Raw genomic sequence first — 24,789 nt, forward strand, 5'->3', positions numbered from 1 at the left:
ATTTTGAAGGAGATCTTTGCTAGATAAAGATTCCTGGCTGGGAATTTTTCTCTTCAGAACCTTAAATATGTCATCTTATAGTCAGCACTTCTCTTGTCCTGTGGTGAATCTCTTCTCTTTTGCTGCCTTCATAATTTTCTCCTTCTCTTCAGCATTTGACAATCTGATCAGTATATGTCTCAGAGTATATTTCTTTGGATTTATTCTGTTTGAAGTTCATCGGGCATCTTTGATTTGCATATTTATGTCATTTAGAAGGGTTGGGAAGTTTTCCCCAACTTTGTCTTGAAACACTCTTCCTAGCCCTTTACTCTTCTTTTCTTCATCTGGGACATCAGTGATTCTTACATTTGTTCACTTGATGTTGTTCGTCATTTCCCTGAGGTCCATTTCAAATGTTTTGATTTTTTTCACCATTTGTTCTTTTGTGTGCTTGCATTCAATTGGTTTGTCATCAAGTTCACTTATTCTTTCCTCTGCCTCTTCACATCTGCTATTGTGTGTCTCTAGGACATGTGTCCATACACTGGATTGTGTGTCTCTAGGGCATTTGTCAGTACACTGGATAAAGGGAGTGTGAGCCACAAGGTTTTCACAATCACAAAGTCACACTGTGTAAGCTACATAGGTATACAGTTATCTTTAAGAATCAGGGTTACTTGGTTGTAGTTTGACAGTTTCAGGTATTTCCTTCTAGGTATTCCAATACACTAAAAACTAAAAAGGGATATCCATATAGCACATACAAATACCCTCCAGAATGTCCTCTCAACTTCATTTGAAATGTCTCAGCCACTGAAACTTTGTTTTGTTTCATTTTACTTCCCCCTTTTGATCAAGAAGACTTTTTTGTCTCACTCCTCCCTGGGAGTCATGTCCTGCCTTGCTAGGGAGATTTACATTCCTGGGAGTCATGTCCCAATGTCCTATGTAGCCTGGCAGGCAGTGAGTTAACCTGCTGCGCTGGCTTAGAGAGAGAGAGACAGAGACAGAGACAGAGAGAGAGAGACGCCACATTTGAGCAACAAAAGTGGTTCTCTGGGGGAGACTCTTAGGCATAGCTATTGGTGGGCTTAGCTTCTCCTTTGCAGTAGCAAGCTTCATAAGGGCAAGCCCCAAGATCAAGGGCTCAACCTACTAAATTGGTAGTCCTCAATGCTTGTGAGAATATCAGTGATTTCCTAGGTGGGGAAGTTTAATAATTTCTGCATTTTTCTCCTGTTCCTCAGGGGGGGGCCTTGCAAATACATTTTTATTCTTCTTCTAAAGTCTTCTTGATGTCCTTTATGTCTGTAGCCATCTCGTTGAAGTTTTTTTTTTTTTTACTTCTTTAATTAATTTCTCCACAGTTTGTGACTCTTCCAGATTTTTAATTTGTTCATTTCACTTGTTCTTGTCTTCTAGATTTTTCAACTGCTTTATGATATTCTGTTGGCTTTGGGGCACTTGCTTGTCTTGCTTAAGTTATTTTGTGAATTTTACAGGGTTATTTGAGAATTTATATATAATTTGGCAGAGCTACAGCTTGCTTGAGTGCAGTTTCTGCATCCTACCAGGAGGTGGTACCCTTGAGCCACCTTTTTCTCTCAAGCCTGCCTTTACCAAACTATTTCTGTGTGGTGGGCAGAGTCCTAACCAGGTGGGAAACCAATCAATGCACCAGTTCCTTGTGTGCTCTGGAGACTGCCTGCCCTGTGGGTTCAATGGGGGCCCTGTGTAGGTTAGCAGGGAATCTACTCAAGGGCACCCTCCAGGTCAAACATGCCCCGTTCCCTGCCTGCCGTGTGCCCACGAGTCTCTGGGGGTGTGGTAGGAGTTCCTGATACATTCGTATTGCACCCTTTCCTACCCCTGCTTCTTGCCGGTGCAACCCACCCCCACCGCCTCTGGTCTTTCCATGGCGGGGAAAGTAAATGCTGCCTCCTGGGTTCATTCATGGGTGTCCCCAGCTATATGGATGTGGTGGGTAACTTCCCCAGCTAACAACCAAGGTAGGTGCACAGGAGTGGAGAGCTGCCGTTCACTGCCTCGCACAGCAGCCGTCTTGTTACTGTCTTCCCAGGAAGCGCTCCCGGCCAGAACAAATTCACCCCATCCCTCTAGGCGCCATCTCTGCATTTTTGTCCACGTCCCCATCATGTACTTTACAGATCCCTCTATGGCTTGTTACACCCTGAAACTGTGGTCCGGGTTGTCCTCTGGCCCCTCTCTAGTTTCTTTGATGGAGGAGAACCTGCTCCGACTCATCTACTCCGCCATCTTTCCAGAAGTTCTGACATCTGATACTTCTTACCCCTCCAGTTTGTTAGCTTGCTTTTGAAACTATTTCTCCCTTTGTAATCTGGTACTTGTAATTTGAGTTGGCTATGGAAGTTAGAGATCCAACTTTGTTCGGATTTTGTATAGTTAAGAAACAACAGGCTCTGAATGCTGCCTTTATGTGTGTAATTATGTATAATTAAGACCTAACAGGCTCTAAGTTGTATATTATCTCTATATATTAAAGATATAAAAAGTATTAATTAAATGCATATAATATATTTATGTATAAACATGTGTATATTAATATATATTAAAATATATTTTTACGTATTTGTCCATCTATCCACACTTTTTATGTATGAACTTTGGGAGAAGAGGTAGTTGATAACGGTATTCTTTTTTTTTTGTTTCTTTTTCTTGTATCTCAGCTTTGTTCTAAGTCAGAGTTAAGAGCTGGATTCTGGTTAATGGAAGTGTTACTATCATCACTAAGTAGGATTTTCGACAAGAAAAGCGTGTCATTACTTTATAACCTAAAAACTGTTTGACTTTTACCTGTGAGGAAAAAGGGGTTGCCCAAAAGCTTCATTGTAAGAAGTGTAATTAAGTAATTACAGTAATCGTCGCAGCAATCCAAAGTATATTTTGCAGACTAAATGGGTAAAAATTTGTGCAGATGGTAAAGTGTTTTTTCATATTAACCAATATGATAACTGCTATGCATCTAATAAGAGTAAGCATCAGTTTGAATTTATTTAACTTTATGCCTTTTAATGTTTATTTTTCAAAGACATTTATTATACATATATATACATTTATGTAAAGTTCCAGATAGCCATGCTAATGTGTATGGTTAATTTGACTTTCAAATATGTTGCTTTTGGTATCATTTTGTTTGTTCATTCATTATCATATAAGTCGGGGGTTAATAGACTTTTCTGCAAAGAACCAGAGATAAATATTTTAGGCTTTGTGGGCTATTCAGTCTCTGTCTCAGCTGTCAACTTAAAGCAATCATAGATAATACATAAACTAAAGAGTGTGGCTGTGTTCCAGTAGTACTTCATTTACAAAAACATGCAATGGGCCAGATTTTGCCTATGGAAATAGTTTGCCAACTCCTGATATAGGTAATTCAGTGCTTTCTATCACTAGGCATTGATGATAGGAAAACCACAGTTCCTGCTGTTAAGTAATTCAGTCTGGGGGTGGGGTAGGGTGGGTCGACAACCCTAAGTAGTCAGTATTGTGTAAATAGTGGTTTTTGGTCAGAGGTATAGCAAAATCATCTGTTGAACTTTTTGAAAGTTTGAGTAGGACTTGGGATATTAGTATCTCTTTTTAAAAAGTTCAGGTGATTTTATTGAGCATTTCATATTGGGAACCACGGGTAACTATTTATGTTGCTCTAGGAGTATAAAAGGGTTACCTAACCCAGCATTTTTCAGAGGACATTTTTCAGGGAGAAGGAGTTGAGGTGTGGGAGCTGAGTCTTAAAAGTTGAGTAGGGATTAGAGTTGCCAGATGTTCTAGTTTGCTAATGCTGCAGAATGCAAAACACCAGAGATGGATAGGCTTTTATAAAACAGGAGTTTATTTCACTACACAGTTACAGTCTTAAGGCCACAAAGCGTCCAAGGTAACATCTCAGCAATCGGGTACCTTCACCGGAGGATGGCCAATGGCATCCGGAAAACCTCTGTTAGCTGGGAAGGCAGCTGGCATCTGCTCCAAAGCTCCGGCCTCAAAACGGCTTCCTCCCAGGACGTTCCTCTCTAGCAAGCTTGCTTCTCTTCAAAACATCACTCCCAGCTGCACTCAGTTCCCTCTCTTTGAGTCAGCTCATTTATATGGCTCCACTGATCAAGGCCCACGCCGAATGGGCAGGGCTACGCCTCCATGGGAACATCTCATCAAAATCATTACCCACAGCTGGGTGGGGCACATTCCAAGCAAATCTCTGCCCCACAAGACCACAAAGATAATGGCATTTGGGGGACACAATACATTCAAACTGGCACACCAGATAAAATACTGTATTTTTATTTGCTAAATCAGGTGAATTGGTCTAATATACTTAGCCTGATTAAATACTTAGCTAGATACTTCAGAGAAGTAAGACAATGAGCAAAGAAAATACTGTAAGGATTGTTTGTTGAGGCTGGGGATGGTGGTGTTAAATAAAGCATTTAGTGCTTGTAAATTGGAGGTGTCACATGCCGTATTACTGATGTGTTTAATTATAAATTGATGAGAAAAGGAAGGAGCTTGAGGATAGCATTAAGGGCCTAATTTTAAAAGTTAAAAGATCACTTTTATTGTGGGTGGGGGAAGTCGGTGAGTAGAAGCTGATCTGATATCAGGAGAGGGACCCAGTAGAAGGGAAGATGGCTCCAGATGATAGCAGGAATTGGGGTTTCTGTTCTAGAGCATATTTGGAAGGATTTGCTTGGAAAAATGGGTGAGAGTTGTTTATTTTTTGTTTTCAGAGAGAGAGGTTGGCAAGGACAAGTCATGATTGATGCTGTAGATATGTTAGGTGAAGAGTGTAGGAAATTGGCATATAACCTTGGTGTTTTCAGCCAAAAAGGGGAAAGCCATCAGAGCTGCCTGAAGTCTGTTGCTAAGAGGCAAAGAGAAATACATTGCAGAATGACTAGTACATCTGCACTTATGTGGGTTTTTTCATCTCAGTGTCTCAAATGATCTATATCTTCACTGATATTTATGTTGATATTTAGGAATGTCTTTAATAAGGCTTTAGGAGAATTATTTAAAAAGCCCTTCAACAACAAGTGAAATAAAAACATGTTTTTTTTGTTGTTCTCATTTTCCTAGTACATGCTCTTTTCTTTAGCACACCCTTTTTTTTTTGGTTTTGTGTTTGAAATCACAATAGAAATTTAAAGCCAAAAATATACTCTAAACTAAAAAGAGGGTAAATAAAACAAGAATATGGTAGAATGTTTGGCTTTAATTTCATGAATTCTTTAGCTTCTATTTTAGATCAGGGAATTTAATAAAGGGTGAGACTATAATGAATTTTTATTGCATTTATTCCTTTACCAAACTGACTTGGTGGCAATATATAATTATATTGAGAAATTTCAGCCCTCTTACAGAAACTTAGCTTCATCTTTTGCCTTGGTGATAATTTCTTTTCTAGAGATAGAGGAGATAATAAGAGGAATAGAGTTTTTGAACTTAATTCTGACTGTGCAAGGAAAAACTGATTAGCAGTGTGGGAGCGATAGAAGATTGTCATGTCATTTTGATATTGTCTTTAGAGATTTTTTTTAGTGTGTATGGTTTTTTGTTTGTTTTTAAATCCTTCATTTTGATATTGTCTTTAGAGATTGTTTTTAGTGTGTATGATTTTTTGTTTGTTTGTTTTTAAATCTTTCTCCTCTACTAGACTATAGGGCTTTTCCATTATCCAAGATCCAGTGATATGTCTGTTTTCTTTGAATACATAGTAAGTGATTTGGAAGGCAGGAAGGTCCATAAATCTTATGTTAAGGATTGTGCAATGGTTACCACCACATCCAGTAGAAATGTCACCTCAAGCATACTAGTGGTCCATTTATAATGTTATTCTCTCATTGACCTGTATGTTAAAGAGCGTGCATTCATGTAGAAGGATGCAGTTGTTGCTGTGATAAAATGTGAGAAACAGATTTAACATTCTTTTAAAAAGTCACTGTCAATTGCTCAAATGTCTATAGCAGACACTTGAGTGTTCACTGAATAATGATAGAATAATGTATATATGGATGCTTGTGTAAATAAATAGAAAAGGTTTTTTTAAGAAAGAATTTAAGCATGGTATATATTTTTAAAAATTAATGCCAATGCCATGTTCTGTAATTAGGCATTTTTGATCTATTCATAGGCTAAGCCAGTTACATAAAACTAGAGATTATCAAAGTATGTACGTAGTTCAAAATTGATCTGGTAACAATACTTAAATTAACTTTGGGGGTCTTAAAATTTCAGGCCTTGACATTTTGGTATTGTCAATTGAAGATACTCAGGGGAATGAAGAAGTTCACACTCTGTCCCTTAATAAGGTTGAACTTGTGTTCAAAATTTTAAAATCATGTATACTGCTTATTCTTTCCTACAGTAAGCTATGAAATACAGTAGGTTCATTACTTAGTTGCTACTATTAATGATGTTAAAAATGCCACAGGTTTTATTTTTTTCTCTGAAAGTTAAGAAAGTTATTTGATTTTTTTTCATACTTCTAAGTTCAGAAATTGAGGAACTGATTTTTCCTCTATTTTTGTACCCCAAACAAGATGTAGAATATAACATTAACCTCTGCTCTTACTGTTGTTAAAAATTATTTTGAGACCACAAAAAAGGAACTTAGTAAATGTTTATGATTTATGATACAAACCAATTTTAAAGGTTTTATGATACTATTTATATTGATCTCAGTTTCTATGTGTCACATTAATCCATAGCTTTCCATACTAGAATTAATCACATATATTTCCTTGACAGTCAGGGGTGGTTATTATGTCTTCTAGATTTGTTTTTCTGGAGAATTTTACTTTGATTTTGCTTTATTAAGAAACAGCATTGGGTTGATTAAATTAGTGCATTTCATATAATAGTGGGATTCTGACAACTTTTGCAGTCGATTGTACTTTAGATAGATTAGTAGAAAGTCATTGTGAAAATTGTAATGGTGTGAAATTTGTCCACAGCTTGCCCTGGTGTATATCCATTCAGTTATATTTTATGCCATGTAATGAATTCCTATATGGATAAATCTCTGTGCTAGTTGCTTGGGAGAGGATGAGACTTACAGAAACAAAATGTAATAACACTTAAGACTGTTTTCCAAGTTCTTAGTATTTCTGAATCCAAGGCACATTTGTAAGAGAATGATCTGGGTTATAACCTAATTGCTAATAATTATATTCAAGTAGCCTTGGAAATTTATTTAAACTTTTTCCTTTAGTTTTCTCATTTATATCAAGTGAAGTTAGGAATAGATCATCTCTGGCAGTCTTGATTTGCACACCCAGTTCTGCTACTTATACAGCTCTTGAGTATCCTCTGGGCTTGAATTTCCTCATCTGTTGTATAAGGGGTTCTACTGAATGATTTTTCATGATCTGTAATTATGTATTATCCAAAATCGTCTGTGTTAAATTATAATCTATATCTTCTCAGTAATTAAGAAAAGGGGTTATTTCTCACATTTAAAAACAGCTACCAAGCAAAATTTAAATTGAAAGCATTTTTTTTTTCGGCTTTAGTCTAGCATTATTGGTAAAATAATTGTTGGAAGACAACTTGTTCTGAATTATTTGAAATGAATATTGTGAAGTTTGTAATAAATGAGGCAAGTTGTTAGGATATTTAATTCCTCTTAATATTTGTTTTTAATTCTCACAAAATAATTTGAGGCAGTGTAGCATATTGGATAAGACTATAGACTCTAATAAATAGGACTACCAGGGTTAGAATATGCTCCTGCTACTTCACAACTGTTTGATGTGAGTAAGTTACTTAACTGCTCTGTTCTTCACTTTCCATCTGTAAAACGGAGAAAACTACCTCCTTCCCAGGTATATTTCTACATATATATATCCAAATATATGTGTAAAGCACTCAGAACAATGCCTAGCATGTAATAAGCTAATATAGGTGTTTGCTATTTTTATGTAATTATATACTCTCCCTTTGAGGAAAAATGGGCTATTACACTTATAGGTCAAATGGTTTATTTGGTTGTTAAGAACCCTGGCTCTAGAAATACAAAACAAACAAAGTTGTTCTACCTTTAGTTTGAACATTTCCTCAAAAGAAATGTTCATTAAACATAAAGAATACTTTGTTTACTTTTGAAATTAAGTAGATGATTTACACAAAACTTTACTCATTATCAATTATCTCTGCATTGTAGCTTGCTCTTTAAAATTAATTGTATTTGATTGTTTCATGCTTTTCAAAATAACACAATCATTAAAAAATTTTTTTCTATGGAAACTTCCAAGCTTACACACTGTACAACACTACCCTTTAATTTTATCAGGGAAAAAAATTTGCTTCTCCTTTGAAGTGGAAGAATGTGATGTCATTATTTCTCCCTCAGTTGTATCTAATTTCTTCAGTCATCATCCACATATATATTAAAATATTTATAACATTGAACCTACAGATTAAACCAATTTCTCTAAGTATGCCAAGAGAGATCATTAATAGGGTATAAATACTTGAATTAAAAATTGACAATTCAGTAATATATGTTTCGTTAAGAGTACATCTTTGTGTGAACATGGCTTTAGCTAAACCTGAACATTTGATTTGAAATCTCAGAAACTGGATTTTATTATTTAATAAATGGATTTTAAATGCTAAGAATATACTAGTTATCATGAATAAATTATTTGTGTTTTATGTAAAGGAGTATTTTAGGACAATAGTGCTTTTATTTTATTTTTTGAGAACTCTCAAAATTTTTCCTATTTTCAGAATTCCAGTATAACTATAATAGTAATTTTAGCATTAGCTTATTGTTTTCATTTTTAATACCTCTCAGATGCTGTTTCTTAATATAGTATGCTATATAATATTTTTACTAGGTATTTTGAGTACATGTCACTGTTACACTAATTTCCGATGGTGTCTGGAAGTTACCTTCTTTGTTCGTTGAAGCAGAAAATTACAGTGGTATGAAAATTGGATGGAGACACTAGTATGCCTGCTTGGGGAACAAATGGTTTAAAGCAAAAATAGACTTTATTGCATTCTGTGACTCTGAATAAGTTATACCGATGACTACAATTACTGTATTCTAAAAATACTCAAATTTAAAGTGTTAACATTTTTTTAATTTGGAATTTATTGATATGTAGACATACCACTTTGAGTTTTCACATTTTCATTTCTCTCATGGTCATATTAAGCAATATTGGGTGAAGTTGCTTTCATTCACTGTGAAAAGGCTTACTTAAGATGGCACAGATATCTTTAAGATATAGTTTATTCTGTAATAATCATAGCTAATGTCTAGCATTTAGTATTTGCTGTGCAAGTTTGTAAACACATAGCATATAGTTCATTTAACCCCCACATCAATCTATGACAATAATATTGTTATTTTCCCCATTTGTGTAAATGAGAAATTAAAACACAAAGAGGTAAATAACTTGCCTTAGGTCCATAGTCAATAGCTAGTAAGTATTGGAGTCGTGTTATATACCCAGGGATTCTGACTTTATGTCCGTGCTTTTAACCACTTTGTTTACATTACAAGTGTAAGTCTGTGTCAAGAAAATTGTGTTTGAGTGCTAGGTACAACTAAAAGCCTGCATTTTTGACAGAAGTATAAAAAAAAAAAAAAGAAAAGAAAAGAAAAGAAAGAAAGAAAAGCTCTATTTGTAATAGTAAAACATTGACAAAAAATCATCAGCAGTAGGTGATTAGATGAATGGAGGTACCACAGCAGCTTATTCAACCATACAATGAAGTACCATGCAGTTTTAAAAAGGTATAGGGAAGTTTTCTATATGCAGCTTTAGAGTGATTTCCAGAATATAAGCAAGAAGCAGAAGAGTATTTATAATTTTCTTCTAAATAACAATGGATGAATAATAATGGATGAATAAACCAAATTGACAAAAGTGATTATTCACAGGGAAGAGGGGATTGAAAATTAGATCTTTCAGGATGTTCATTGTGTCATATTTTGACTTTGAAGCTATGTACATGTTCTCCATGATAAAAAACAATAAGGAGTTTCAAAAGATAAAAAGCAAACTGAAACATTTAAATCTTGTTATTATTATGTTGGCAGCATAGCCATTTTTGAAGAATCTTTCAAGTAACTTCAATATTTAAGTTACCTTAAACTTTAATATTTAAATCCTTGGTGGTATATAATATTAAAACAAGAAACAAAAATAAATTTTAAATTGAATTCAGTGGTCTTACTGTTATTACTAATATTGATTTTTTTTAAACTTGTATGTATGTATGTATATAATAGACACTTTTTTACATAGCATGTAGAAGCAAATAAGTAAGGAAGAATCTAGGATTCTTCATTATAAGAGAAAAAAAGATGAAAATATAAAAGAAAGAAATTAATTCAAACGCTGTATATTCTTAAGTAGAATTTGTAGAACGTATGGTACATACTTTTTAAGAAGAGAAAAATGCTGTCCTAATGCTGTCTACAGCAAAGACCTAGAAGCATTGTCAATCTAGTGGCAGTAAACACCCCCAGAACTAAATTATGGTCTCTAAATATGATTTCCTGCTCTCTGATACTAGGTCTGGGACAGGATTACACAATACACTGGGGAGATCTTTTTGTGCCAGGATGAAGAAGAGGTGGGGTTATGTCAAAAGGATATACTAATCAACTTGAAAGAGCCCCCAGTGGCTAATGATGGGACAATTTGAACATCAAAACCAAACTGAACAAATTAAAGCACATCAAACATGTTAAAATACCTGAACCATAATGATCCCCTCCCAAGAAGAATAATCTGTAATTTAAATTCTGTTAACATTTGTAAATTATAATGATTTTTCATAGCTATGATTACTTTGTCTTTAGTGTTGCTTTCTTTCTTTTAGTTGCTTGGCAGTTTGGGTACACTGGCATTTCATTTGAGATTTATAAAATTGTTTATTGCCACTGAAATGATTAGATGCATTTTTCCTAATTTTGTTTAGATGGGAAAATAATTCAGCTGATCAAAATGTTCGGTAGGATTTTGACCATTATGGAAGAACCTTCTTCAATATGCAGACAATTATTATTTGAACTCTGTGACTTTTAAGTCACAACTGCTTCTTTCACAGAGAGTGGTCTGTAGAAAATCATGTATGTCTTAGTTTGCCAGGACTGCTATGAACTAGAAGTTCAAGATCAAGGTATTGGCAGGCCATGCCTGTTGTGAACTTTCTGGTGGCTTGCTGGCAGTCAGAGTCTGCCTCTGTCACATGGCAATGTGTCCCCTTTGGTCTCTTTCTGTGGCTCTTTGTGTCCAAAATTCTGTTGCTTAGAAGGACTCTAATCATACTGGACTAAGGTCCACCCTGATTCTATTTGGCCTCATCTTAATAGGATCTTCAGAGACTTACAAAAGAGTTCATACCCACAGGACAGGGGGTTAGGGCTTGAACATGCCTTGTGGAAGACATGATTGAATCCCCAGCAATGTATGTGAAAATAATATAGAACAATTCTATATAGATTTCCCGGACACATCTCAAATTCAACATGTCCAAACTGTAACCTCATCCTTAATGGTACTACAGCCATACCCATTGGCTGAACATGAAAACTAGGGGTAATCACTGAGTGCTTCATCTTTGGTCCACTGTTCAATTGGTCTTCTTATATCATCACTTCTACCTCCTGAATTTCTCTTGATTATGTTACACACACACACACACACACACACACACACACACACACACACCCTGCCCCCAGTCTGTTAATGGCGTTTTCCTGTATAATTTTTCTAAAACTAGCTCATCTTCTCTAGTTATGGTTTTTTATCATTTTGAATACAAAGACTCCTATTTGGCCTGAAACATTTGTGGATTCATTACACAATAGTCATACCTTTGTAAGTAAAGAAAATACATGACAGAGAGCTGGTTTGCATTTAAAATTACATTTATGTGAATTTATATTTTAAAAGTCATAATGGCACTAAATATGTATATATAGCTGTCTTAAAATATTTTATTCCTTCAGAGACTGCTTTGTTCATATGTGGATTTTCTAACCCCTTAAATTAATTCTGGCTGTCACCCCGCCTCCAATAACTACCAGGATTCCCATGGGTTGAGCCAGCCCACAGCAATATATTGCCATAAATTGTTTACTAAAAATCCCATGTTTGTTTTTCTTTTTTTCCCAATTTATCAGTTGTATGATATAGTTTACAGTTAGTTATACAAGATTCCTTTAAGAAAACCTGTATGTCGTCAGCAGTCCCCTTCCAGACATTTCCCTTTGTCAAGACATTTCTCTCTCTCCATCTTCCATAAAAAGTTGTATTAAGATGACTTGATCATTACCCCTGCTCCCTGTACAATTTTCTGTATACCCTAAACTTCTGCCAGCTTTCTCTGCTCAATATGTTTGGGCACATCAGATGTCCTATTAATTTAATCTTGAAGAAGTCTCTTCCAGAGTCATGTTGACACCACCATCCCAAACCCATAACCCCCAGTCCCCCATCCCCAGACCTTGTAGCTACTGCTACTTGTTCCTGGTGTTCTGAAATTTTACAATGATGCACTTTGATATAGTTTTATTTTAATTTATTGTATTGGGCACTGGTGACCCTTTTAATTTGGAAACTCTCTCTTTTATCCTTTAAAGAAAATATACTCTCTGTTTTCTCCTGGGGTGGGAAATAAATAGTCAGTTGCCCAGAAATGCAAGTTGGAACAGATCTTCAACCAGTCTTTTTAGCCTCCCCTTTACTTTCCCTATGAAAGGTATATGGTTCTGCTAATTCTTATGTCTTATGTCTTTTTTTTTTTTTTTTTTTTTTTTTAAGGGGATTGAGGGTACGTGTTGTGTCAGCTTTCTCCATTGCAAACTCAGGATTCAGCTTCCTCTGTCAGTTACCTCTTGAATTTCTTCTTCCAAGATTTGTCTCTTAATTCCTTTATTCTTTTAAAATTATGTGCCCATTCCCTCTTTCCCGTTTAACCACAATTTTAGTGGAGTTTCAGGAAGGAATGAAGTTAAATGTGTATTTAACAATCAGCAGTGGCCTCACTCTCCACTCACAGATAAAATAGAGACTGTATGGTGACATCTACCCCTGCTACTATTTCTGTTTACTCTTTTGCCTACATATTCCCCATGTTCACCTCTTTTCTTCCCAGAGCTAATTAAAAAATTAAACTTTAAGAGAAGAAGATGGCGGCATAGAGAGGAGTGGAAGCTAGTTAGTCCCCCCTGGAACAACTAATAGAAAACTAGTAAATAATCTGCATTAACTTTGGGGGGACAAATGTGACCATCCACTCATCGTACACCAACCTGAATTGGGAAGAATGCCTGAGATCACAGCATAAAATCTGTAGGTAAAAACTGCGGACCCAAGCTGAGAGCCCCTCCCTCATGGCAGCCCAAACTGCAAAGCCTCGCTGTGATTAGAGAGCAGCATTCTCTGAACAAGTGAATATACCTCAGCCCATCTCCAGCTGAGGTTTTGATTAACACATGTTGGCTGCTCAATACAAGCTATGAATCCCCAACAAGCAGACAGAGGCTTTTGGTGATGACTGACCTTGGAGAGCCAGAGGACCTCCCTGGGAGGGAGGGGGAACTCAGAGGACCCGGTGCTATCTCTGGCCCACGAGTGAACTGAGGGTGGCCGTGGACTGGCCCTGAAGAGGGCTTTCTGTCCCATTTTCAGCTCAGTGGAGAAAGCCTCAGCCATTTTCAGTTCCCAGCACTCTGACCCAGACAAGGGTGGAGGTATCAGAGTTAGAGAGACTAGTTGAATGCAAATGATACCCCCCCCAAGGGGTGTATCTTCCCTAAGAGGAAAGAGGTGGTGCCAAGCTCTACTGCCAACCTTCCATACAGAACCAGACCCAGAGCCTGGGGGAAAACAGCCACAGGCCACACCTCCTTACACCAGTCAGGAGTGACAGGCTGACAGGTGCCACCTGCTGGGCAGAAAAGCACAATGGCTTGAGGCCTCAAAAGATGTATCAGTTTTGTAAGACACACCCTCAAGGAGACCTGATACTATTGCCTCATTCTGAAACTGGAGCCCGTTCTGGTCTGGAAAAACCTGATTGGGGTGATCAAGGAAACCAGATGCCTAAACAACAGAAAACTACAACCTACACTAAGAAAAATGAATTTATGGCCCAGTCACAGGAACAAACTTACACTTCAACTGAGATACAAGAATTGAAACAACTAATGATAAATCAATTCAAAAAGTTTAAGGAAGATATGGCAAAAGAGATGAAGAATATAATGAAAACACTGGGCGTAAATAAGGTGGAAATTGAAAGTTCAGAAAAAAAAAAAACTGGCAGAATTTATGGAAATGAAAGGCACAACACAAGAGATGAAACATACAATGGAGACATACAACAACAGATCTCAAGAAAACACTCAGGAACTGGAGAACGAGACACCTGAAAGTCTACACACAAAAGAACAGATAGAGAAGAGAATGGAAAAATATGAGCAACATCTCCGGGAATTAAATGACAACACAAAATGCAGGAATGTACGTGTCATGGGTGTCCCAGAAGGAGAAGAGAAGGCAAAAGAGGCAGAAGCAATAATAGAGGAAATAATTACTGAAAATTTCCCAACTCTTATGAAAGACATAAAATTACAGATCCAAGAAGCACAGCATACCCAAAACAGAATAAATCTGAATAGGATACGCCAAGACACTTTATAATCAGATTATCAAACATCAAAGATAAAGAGAAATCCTGAAAGTGACAAGAAAAAAGCAATCCATCACATACAAAGGAAGCTTGATAAGGCTATGTGCAGATATCTCACTAGAAACCATGGAGGCAAGGAGGAAGTGGTGTGATATATTTAAGATACTGGAAGAGAAAAACTGCCAACCAAGAATCCTATATCCAGCAAAACTGTCCTTCAAATATGAGGGAGAGCTTAAAATATTCTCTAACAAACAGACAGTGACAGAGTTTGTGAACAAGATACCTGCTCTACAGGAAATACTAGAGGGAGCACTACAGACAAATAGGAAAAGTCAGGCATGACAGGTTTGAAACACAATTTTGGGAAATAGCACAGCAATGTAAGTACACTAAACAAAGATGGCTGTGAGTATGGTTGAAAGAGGAAGGTTAGGAGCATGTGAGACACCAGAAGGAAAGAGGAAAGGTAAAGACTGGCATTGTATATCTCAGTGAAACCTAGGGGACTCAACGATTGTGATAAAAGGTACCAATATGTTTTACATGACGGAGAATAAATGAATGTCAACATTGCTAGGCATTAAAAATAGGGTGGGCTTGGGGGAAAAATACAGTCATTGGAAACTAGAGACTATAATTAACAGAAACACTGTATTATTCTTCCTTTACTGTAACAAAAGCAATATGCCAAAGCTAAATGCATATGGTGGGGGGCATACAGGGGTGGGGTATAGGACTCTTGGTATCAGTGATGTTGTCTGACTCTTTATTCTACTTTAGTTTAATGCTACTTTCCTTTTGTCACTTCATAGCTGTCATTTTTTTTCCTTTTTTTTTTTTTTTTTTTTTTTTTTTTTTGTCTCTCTGCCTTCTTTGACTCTTCTTCCTTCTTTGTGGAAGAGATGGAGATGTCCTTATATAGATAGTGGTGATGGTGGTGAAGACATAAATACGTGACTGTACAGGGAACCATCAATTGTTTCCTTAGCATGGAATGTATGGTGTGTGAACAAAACCGTCTTAAAAAAAAAAACGAGTTGATGAAGAAACCTTGAGGTCACTATATTCAGTGAAATACGACAGTCACATAAGGACAAGTATTGCAGGATCTCACTGATAAGAGCTAGTTATAATACGTAAACATGAAATGTAAGTTACCAGGATATAGAACAGGGCTAATGAATGGGGAACAGTTGCTAATTATGAGAAGAATGTTCAACTAGTGTGAAGTTAAAACATTTGGAGGTGGAAAGAGGTGATGTTAGCACATTGTGAGAATAACTAACAGTACTGAAGGATCTGTGAATGTGGTGGAAAGGGTAAGCTCAGTCACGTATGACACCAGAAGGAAAGTTGGAGGTTAAGAGATGGGAATGCATAAAACAGTGAATCTTGGGGTAGACAATGTCTGTGATTAACTGTACAAGTATTAGAAGTCTCTCTCATGAAGTAGAACAAATGTATGACACTATAACTAGAAGTTAATGATAGAGGGGCCTATAGGAAACAAAATATATACCTATTGCAAAGTATATACTACAGTTAGTAGTATTTTAAATTCTTGCATCAACAGTAACAAATGTACTATACCAATACTATGAGTCAGTAATGGGGGGGGGGGGGAGTTTGCTGGTTTGGATGTATTATGTCACCCAAAACACCATTATCTTTGATGCAGTCTTGTGTGGGCAGGAAATGTATTGATGTCGATTGGGTTGCAGACTTTTGATTGGGTGTTTCTGTGGAGATGTGATCACTGAACTGTGGGCGAGATCTTTCATTGGATAATTTCCATGTAGGTGTGACCCTGTCCATTCAGCATGGGTCTTAATTAGTTTACTGGAGCACTATATAAGCTCAGACAGAAGGAACAGCTTTGTTATAGCTAAGAGGGACACTTTGAAGAGCTCATAGGAGCTGAGAGAAGTGCTTCAGCTTACAGAGACATTTTGGAGACAGCCTTTGAAAGCAGACTTTTGCTCCGGAGAAGCTAAGAGAGGACAAACGCCCCAAGAGCAACTAAGAGTGAAATTTTTGAGGAGCTGAAGCCTAGGAAGAAATGTCCTATGAGAAAGCCATTTGGAAACCAGAGCTCCAGAGCAGACACCAGCCAGGTGCCTTCCCAGCTAACAGAGGTTTTCCAGATGCCATTGGCCATCTTCCAGTGAAGGTACCCAATTGTTGATGTCTTACCTTGGACACTTTATGGCCTTAAGACTGTAGCTGTGTAACCAAATAAACCCCCTTTATAAAAGCTGATCCATTTCTCATATTTTGCATAATGGGCAGCATTAGCAAACTGGAACAGAGACATAAAAATCCTCTTCTCCAAGAATGGGGGAGGTGGGCATAGTCAAGCACTTTCACAGCTTTTCATTAGCACATTCAGATTGCTGAATCCCAGCCCTGAGCTATAAGGTACTATAAAGGTGTCTCATAGAAGTGTGGGGATGCATGAATCCAAATTCCATAGAGCAGGATACACGAGTACAAATTCTGTGGGGCAGGCAGCAAACTGGCAACTCCGATGAAGGTGTTTGATGCACTCCTCAGGAAACACTTCACCGGCTAGCTGATGAAGTTGAGGTCCTCGCTCTCTTTTCCTTAAAAGTCTTCAACTGATTGGATCAAATCCAGGTGATTGAATTCTCTCATTGTGGAAGACACACCCTTTGTTGATTTAATTAGTCACAGCTGCAGTTATTGACTGATGATTTAATAAACCAGCCTTCTGGTTTATTAACCAGCCACAAATGTTCTTGCAGTAACAGGCCAGTGCTTGCTTGACCAAAGATCTAGACACCATCACCTGGCCAAGTTGACACATGAACCTAACCATCGCAGTTGGCTTAAAAAAATGGGAATAGCTTACAGTTTGAGGCTGTGAGAATGTCCAAATCAAGGCATCATCAAGGCAATGCCTTCTTCCTGAAGATTGGCTGCCAGTGATCCTTGGCTCCTCTTCTACTTGGCAAGACACCTGGTGGCATCTGCTGGTCTCCCCCTTCTTCTGGGTTTCATTGCTTTCACTTTCTTGTTTCTGTGGCTTTCTCTCTTTCTTCATTCCATTTATAAAATACTCCAGAAATAGAATTAGGACCCATCGTGAATGATGGGTAGCCTCATCATGGGTAGCCTCATCAAAAAGTCCTACTTACAATGGGCTTGCATCCATTGGAATGGATTAGATTTAAGGACATCATTTTATGGGTTATATACAGCTTCAGACCACATCAAGTCAAGAGAGGAACAGGACTCTGAGTTGAGGCTACTACTTCCCTACAACCCTCTCAGATGGTGGCTGTTTTCTCTCTTACCTCAGTCAGTGGGGCTGGAAGCAATAGTAGATGTCCTTACTGGCCCCCACTTGCTGTTCCTGACTGCTGCCTTCCTCTCTCCCTAAAAAATACAAGAATAAACAAACAAAAAAATACCACCCCACTTTGAATTTCATTATACCTTTTTTAGTTACAGAGGGTATATTTTACTCATAAAAGTAATCTCTGTTACAATATTTTCTCATGCAACAATCAATACAAGTTCATTGTATAATGAATGAAATGACGTGATTTCTCATTTAAGACATAGTGTATAAACAACATGCCTATTGCTTTCCAATTTATTGATAAACAAATAGAAATTTATTTTTGAACAGGAGGCATAATAAATAACCAACTTCTTTTTTCACTATTAAAAGCCAGTATTTTAAAAATGCGTTTTGCTGCCTCTGTGCAACATTTTCTAAGGGTTAATTGTTTAAAATCCAAAGGTAAGAATTACTTTAACAATATGTATCTGTGTTACTGACTGGCACAGTGTGGATTAAATGTAATTCTGTGCAAAATGTATAGTGTCTAAATATTTGTGCTTCATATCAAAGTGCTGTTTTTAAATGGAGTATCTTGTAAATGTGTATCTAGTGCCAGAATATGGTATACCTCATGTACCATGTTTAATATTTAATACATTGTTTTCTTTACCTGTGTTTTAAATAAAACAATGACTTGCAATATTGAGTATTTACCTGTTTCCTTCTGATTTTCAGGTTGTGGAAAATGCTCTTAAAGTGAACCCAGTATTAGGCCCTCAAATGTTTCAGCCAATTCTACCCTGTGTTTTCAGAGGGATTATAGAAGGAGAGGTAAGATTATTTTTTTTCTAGTTTTAATTATTCTCCTTCATTGAGAAATTATTTCTTCATTGTTAGATGTAAAAGAAAAGCTTTTCTTATTATTTGGATCATATTGAAGTAAATTTTTAAGATAAATACACATCTTTGCCTTTTCTTTCTCCATGTAGTATAGATTTCCTTTGATACCTCATCTCTCTTCCTACGTGCATGTATATTCGCACATACAATCATTTGAGGCAGAAGGAATGGTTAGTGGCTTAATTCCAATGGCTGACTTTGAGAATATGAGGGGAAAGTAGTGCTAATTTTGTTACACATTGAATTTATGATCTTGTTATTTTTTAAGTCCAGCTCTGAAATAGTTCCACATAACTATGTTAGGAGTATTTATTTAAAGCAGTATAAATATGCCATTGGCAAATATGCATTCTGTCTTTGTATTTTATATATGTATGTATATTTATGTGTGTATATATATATTTGTATGCATGTGTATATGTATATTTTATATATATGTTAGAACTCGGGCAATATTGGAAGCTCCTTCTAAAGAGAAGTAATATGAAGGAGAATATTGTTATTTTATATCCCTGTTGAATGTTAATATGTCAACAATTATTTATAATTGTTTATATTTGTACCTTAACATAATTTTACATGTCCTGTATTGTAATTATACAGAGGTATCCTGTAGTGATGTCCACATATCTCGGTGTCATGGGTCGAGTCCTGCTACAAAACACTAGTTTCTTTTCTTCACTTCTTAATGAAATGGCACATAAATTTAATCAGGAGGTAAGAAACAATATATTTAAATTTAAGGAAGTCTTTATTCAAATATAAATTGGAAATAGTTTCATGAAATACTTTCATAAAGTTTTTATAAAAGTTCTTTTGTAGTGTTTAGATCTTTAAAGAAGTTATATATACATAATTTGGGAAGAAGAAAGAAAAGGAATCTCTGAACGGTAATTGAAACTTGGGCAATTGGCTCATTCAGAATAGGAAATTTTATATTCTGCTTAGCCATAAAGTACACTTATGAATTGCTTATGGTTGCAATTTTTCTTTACTCATACATAAGATAAAATAGGAACACATTGTACATAATCATATAACTGTCTTTGTTTCATTCCTTTAATGCTTTTTATCTTAATGCAGTGGATTGAGAGAATTGCTGTAATAAATATTTTGGAAAATGACCATTTTAGCAAAAGTTTATTAAAAAATACTGTAGGCATGGCCACACCAGAGTAAGTATGGGATGGGTTAAGTAAGTTGGTTATCTGGTATTTTATATATTATATTCAAATAAAATTTTTGGGTTTCAAAGTCATTAATTTGTTAAGATTTATAAGATGTGTAAGATAGCATATACTCTAGAATGGAGCCAATTTGTGTTGTCTTTTGGTCATAGCTGAAAGAAATATAATTATTTCTACTGAAAGGAAATCTGGAGTAAGAAAGTACAAATTTTAAAATGTTTTTCTAGAATTAGACTAATCTAATGTAACTAGAGATACACTTTGTTTTGATAAATAGATGGGGGTTTTTTTTCAATACTTTATTGATTTTAACTGTTACGTGATTTTATTTAACAGTCGAAGAGATTATTCAATTGAGTTGAGCAAAATTTGAGTTATTTTAATTAAAAAATGGTTTCAAAATATGTGCTTTCATGTATTGTTTTAAATCCTCACAAAAACCCAATAGGATAGTAGTCATTTTTTTTTTTTGGTAATACCACACATATTTATCCATATCCTTTTTTTTTTTTTTAAGTTAGAGAAGTGAATTTACAAAACAATCATGCATAAAATGCAGGATATCCATACACCACCCACCACCTACACCTTGCATTGATGTGGAACATTGTTACCACTAATGGCAGCACTTATTTTTCTAATTGTACTTTTTTTTTAACAGTAGTTAACTTGTAATTGGTGAAACATTATTAAAATAGTTGTATCTATCATCCATTATTTATATTAGATGTATGTTTTTTCTCAAATACCGCTCCATTGTTGCCACTTTGTATTAGTATCATTGTCTACAATAGGCTTCCATGCTTTACAGTTCTAGGTTTTCGCTTTTAATTTTTATTCTTGTAATATATAAATCCAAATGATTCCTCTTTTAACCACATTCATCTATTTAGTTAGTGCTGTTGATTACACTCACAATGAAGTGCTACCATCAACACCATGCATTTCCAAACCCTTACCATCAGCCTAAATAGAAATTTTCTATAAGTTAAGCATCAACTCCCTATTCTCTAACCCCAGTCTATACCCTGGTAATTTATATTCTAGACTCCAACTCGATGAGCTTCCTTATTATAATTTGTTCATAACAGTGAGATCATGCAATATTTGTCCCTCTCTTATAGGCATTTAACTTTGGTGATTGCCTTTGTTACACTAAAAAAGCATAATGTGATGTTTCTGTTAACTATAGTCTCTAGTTTGCATTGATTGTATTATTTCCCCAATACCCCCCCACTTTTTACACCTCGCAAAGTTGACATTCATTTGTTCTGCCTCATATAAAAACATATATTTTATCAAATTTGTTGAGCACTCTAGGTTTTCCTAAGTTCTAGAGTTTCAGTCTTTATTTTCCCTCTTTCCTTCTGGTGTCCCACATGCCCCTAACCTTCCTCTTATGACCATATTCATAGTCATCTTTGTTAAGTGTGCTTACATTATTGTGCTACCATCAACCAGAATTGTGCTCCAAAACTCTCACTCCTGTCTTTTGCTATCTCTTTGTAGTTCTCCCTTTAATATTTCCTGTAACGCAGGTATCTTATTCACAAGCTCTGTCATTGTCTGTTTGTCAGAGAATATTTTAAGCTCTCCCTCATATTTGAAGGACAGATTTCCTGGATATAGAATTCTTGGGTTGTGGTTTTTCTCTTTCAGTATCTTAACTGTATCACACCAACTATCTTCTTGCCTCCATGGTTTCTACTGAGAAATCCGTACATAGTCTTATCAAGCTTCCCTTGTATGTGATGGATCGCTTTTCTCTTGCTGCTTTCAGGATTCTCTCTTTGTCCCTCTCCTCGTATTTTCACTTTTAATATTTTTTTCTTTCTGCTCCTCAGTCTGTCTCATTTCAAGTTTCTTATCTTCATATTCACTGATTTTTTCTTTTGCCTGCTCCAGTCTGCTCTTGAAACTCTCCTGGGCATATTTTGTTTCAGTTGTTGTGGTCTTTAGCCATAGTAGTTCTGTTTGATTCCTTTTAAATTTTATATATCTTTACTTAGACTCTCATAATTGCTCATTCATTGTTTCCCTGATACACTTTAGTTCTTTCTCTGTACTTTCCTTCATCTCCTTGAGCATTTTTAAATTATAATTTAGCAAGTAGCTGTGGAACAAATTTCAAAGGATGCTGTAGGTTACAGTTCCACCATTTCAATTCTTTCCTTCTAACTATTCTAATACACTAGCAATTAAGAAAAGAAAACTATATAAAGATTCAGTATTCATAAATTCTTTGTTAAATTCTGTTTTGTCTGTTGCTATCCTTTCTTCTGGTTTAATCACTTTCCCAATCTTCAGGGATGTCTAGGCAGTGATCAGCCTAACCTGTTCATGTTGAAAAGGGTTATCAACTTTATGAGCAAAGGGGACACATTTGGTTGATGTTCTTGAAGAGGCTATTGCCTCTGGTTTTGGGGACTTAGCTGACATACAAGCACTCTAAAGCATTTAAGTTTCTAATGAATAAATTTAGTGAGTGAAACTTTGAGTCTCAGATAGGATCCATTTATTATTTAAGGTTTTTGATGCTACTGTTGACTTGGGCTTATATTGTGGTCATTTGGCATATCTAGCTGAAGCTTGCATAGGAGTAACCCCCAGGACAGCCTATTGACTCTATTTGAATTTTCTTTAGCCACTGAAACCTTATTTTTTTGCCTTCCTTTGGTAAAAAAGGCATCCTCTATCCCTCAATGCCAGGGTCAGGCTCATCCCCAGAATCCATGTCCCACCTTGCCAGGAAGGCTCATTTATCTTGGATGTCCTGTCCCATGTTGGGAAATGGATGGTGAATTTATCTATTGTTTTTTAATTTACTCTTTCAATTTCTTCTTTATGCTCTTGTAGAATCTTGATTTTCTTTATGTCTTTAGCCGTCTTGTTGAAAATTGTTTTGGAGATTTGTTTGACCCTCTTTAATTGCTCCAAGTTTTGTGTGTCTTGTGGCTTTTTAATTTGTTTGTTTCACTTGCCTGTATCTTCTAGATCATTCAAGTGCTTTGTAATTTTCTGTTGGCATTGGGGCATTTGCTTGTTTTTATAGGGTTGTGTTGGGAAGTGCAGAATTATTTGAACATTTATGTATAATTTGGTTTACTTGAGTGCAGTTTCCCAATCCTACGAGCAGGTGGCACTCTCAAGAACATCTTTCTCGAACTTCTCCTATTTGGTGGGCGGAGTATAACCAGGTGGGGAAACAAACAGCACCCATTCTGTGTGTGCATCTGGAAATGCCTGTCCTGGGACTGCGACATGGACCCTGAACAGGCAGGCAGGGAGTCCAATCATGGAACGTGGACACTGCCTGCTGGTTCTCTGCCTGCCTTGTGCCTGCAATTCTCTGGGGTGTGGGAGGGGCTTCTTATTGCTGGTATAGCATTTCTCCTTTCCCTGCTTGTAGCTATTCCACCTCCCTCACCCCCCCACCCTGTCGTCCATGATGGGGATAGCAAATGCTGCCCACTGGGTTCCCTCACTGGAGCTCCCCACTTTCTGACTGTGGAGGATCACCCTCCAGCAAACTGTCCAGGTAGGTGCTCGGGTGTGGAGAGCTCCTTCTCACTCCCATGCCCTGTGGCTGTTTTGCTGCTGCGAGCCTGGAGGTCATCCATCAGGAACACACTCACCATGTCTCTCCATCCACCATCTCTCCTCCATTTTTGTTGGTGTCCCCTTCACGTACTGTGGTGGACCCTGTGTGTCTGGTCACAACCCAAAGCCATGGTACCTCATGTCCTTTGGCCCCTTTCTAGTTACTTTCATGGAGAAGCACATTCCACCTCACCTACTCCGCTATCTTTCCAGAAGTCTGCCTCTCCCTCATTTTTGAAGGAAAGTTTTTCCAGATCATGAATTCTTGGACTGCAGTTTTTCTCCTTAAGTACCTTAAATAAATCATGCTGCTGCATTCTTGCTTCCATAGATTTCCCCATGAGAAATTGGAACATTGTCTTATTTCAAGTCCTTTATATGACAAATCTCTCTTCTCTTGCTGCTTTCAGTATTGTCTTTTTATCTTTAGCATTTGACATTCTGATTAGTATGTGTCTTTGAATAAGTCTATTTGGATTTATTCTGTTTGGATTATGTTGCAATTCTTGGACATGCATATTTATGTCTTCATAATAGTTGGGAAATTTGGGGCCATTTTTCCCTTAAATATTCTTTCTTCTCATTTTCCCTTCTCTTCTCCTTCTGGGACACCCATAATATATATGTTTGTGCACTTCATGCTTCTATTCAAATCCCTGGGACCCTCCTCAATTTTTTCCATTCCTTTCTCTTTATGTTCTTATGTCTGTAAGAGTTCAGTTGGTCTGTCTTCTAGTTTGCTGATTCTTTGTTCTGCCTGTTCATATCTGCTGTTGTAGGCCTCTAGCATATTTTTAATCTATATAATTGGGCCTTTCATCACTGTAATTTCTGTTATATTTGTTTATACTTTCAAATTCTTCTTTATGCTTACCCAGCGTCTTCTTAATATCCTTTCTCTACTCAAGGTTGATATTCAGCTGATATGTGTCAAGATGACTATACCAGTTGTTAATATATTGAAATAAATCCCTACTGATTGGAAAATAATAAAATAATAATATTGATAAATGCTGTAGTTTTTTATGATTCAGAAGTGTGTAAAAACATTCAAGTCTTATTCACTTTTGTACAGATGGTGCCAATGTCACACTCTAGGGAGAA

At 36.4% G+C, this 24,789-nt stretch overlaps 1 protein-coding gene across 1 annotated transcript in view; it reads left to right on the forward strand.

Annotated features, from left to right (window-relative positions):
- IPO11 (importin 11) overlaps positions 1-24,789 on the forward strand; it is a 297,051-nt gene that overhangs the window by 169,502 nt on the left and 102,760 nt on the right. The window contains exons 25-26 of the mRNA XM_037799092.1: positions 18,734-18,829; positions 19,502-19,615. Coding sequence (XP_037655020.1) covers positions 18,734-18,829; positions 19,502-19,615 — 210 coding nt within the window. The remainder of the gene's footprint in view (positions 1-18,733; positions 18,830-19,501; positions 19,616-24,789) is intronic.

Source organism: Choloepus didactylus, chromosome 11 (assembly GCF_015220235.1).
Source record: "Choloepus didactylus isolate mChoDid1 chromosome 11, mChoDid1.pri, whole genome shotgun sequence".
Taxonomy (NCBI): Eukaryota; Metazoa; Chordata; class Mammalia; order Pilosa; family Megalonychidae; genus Choloepus; species Choloepus didactylus.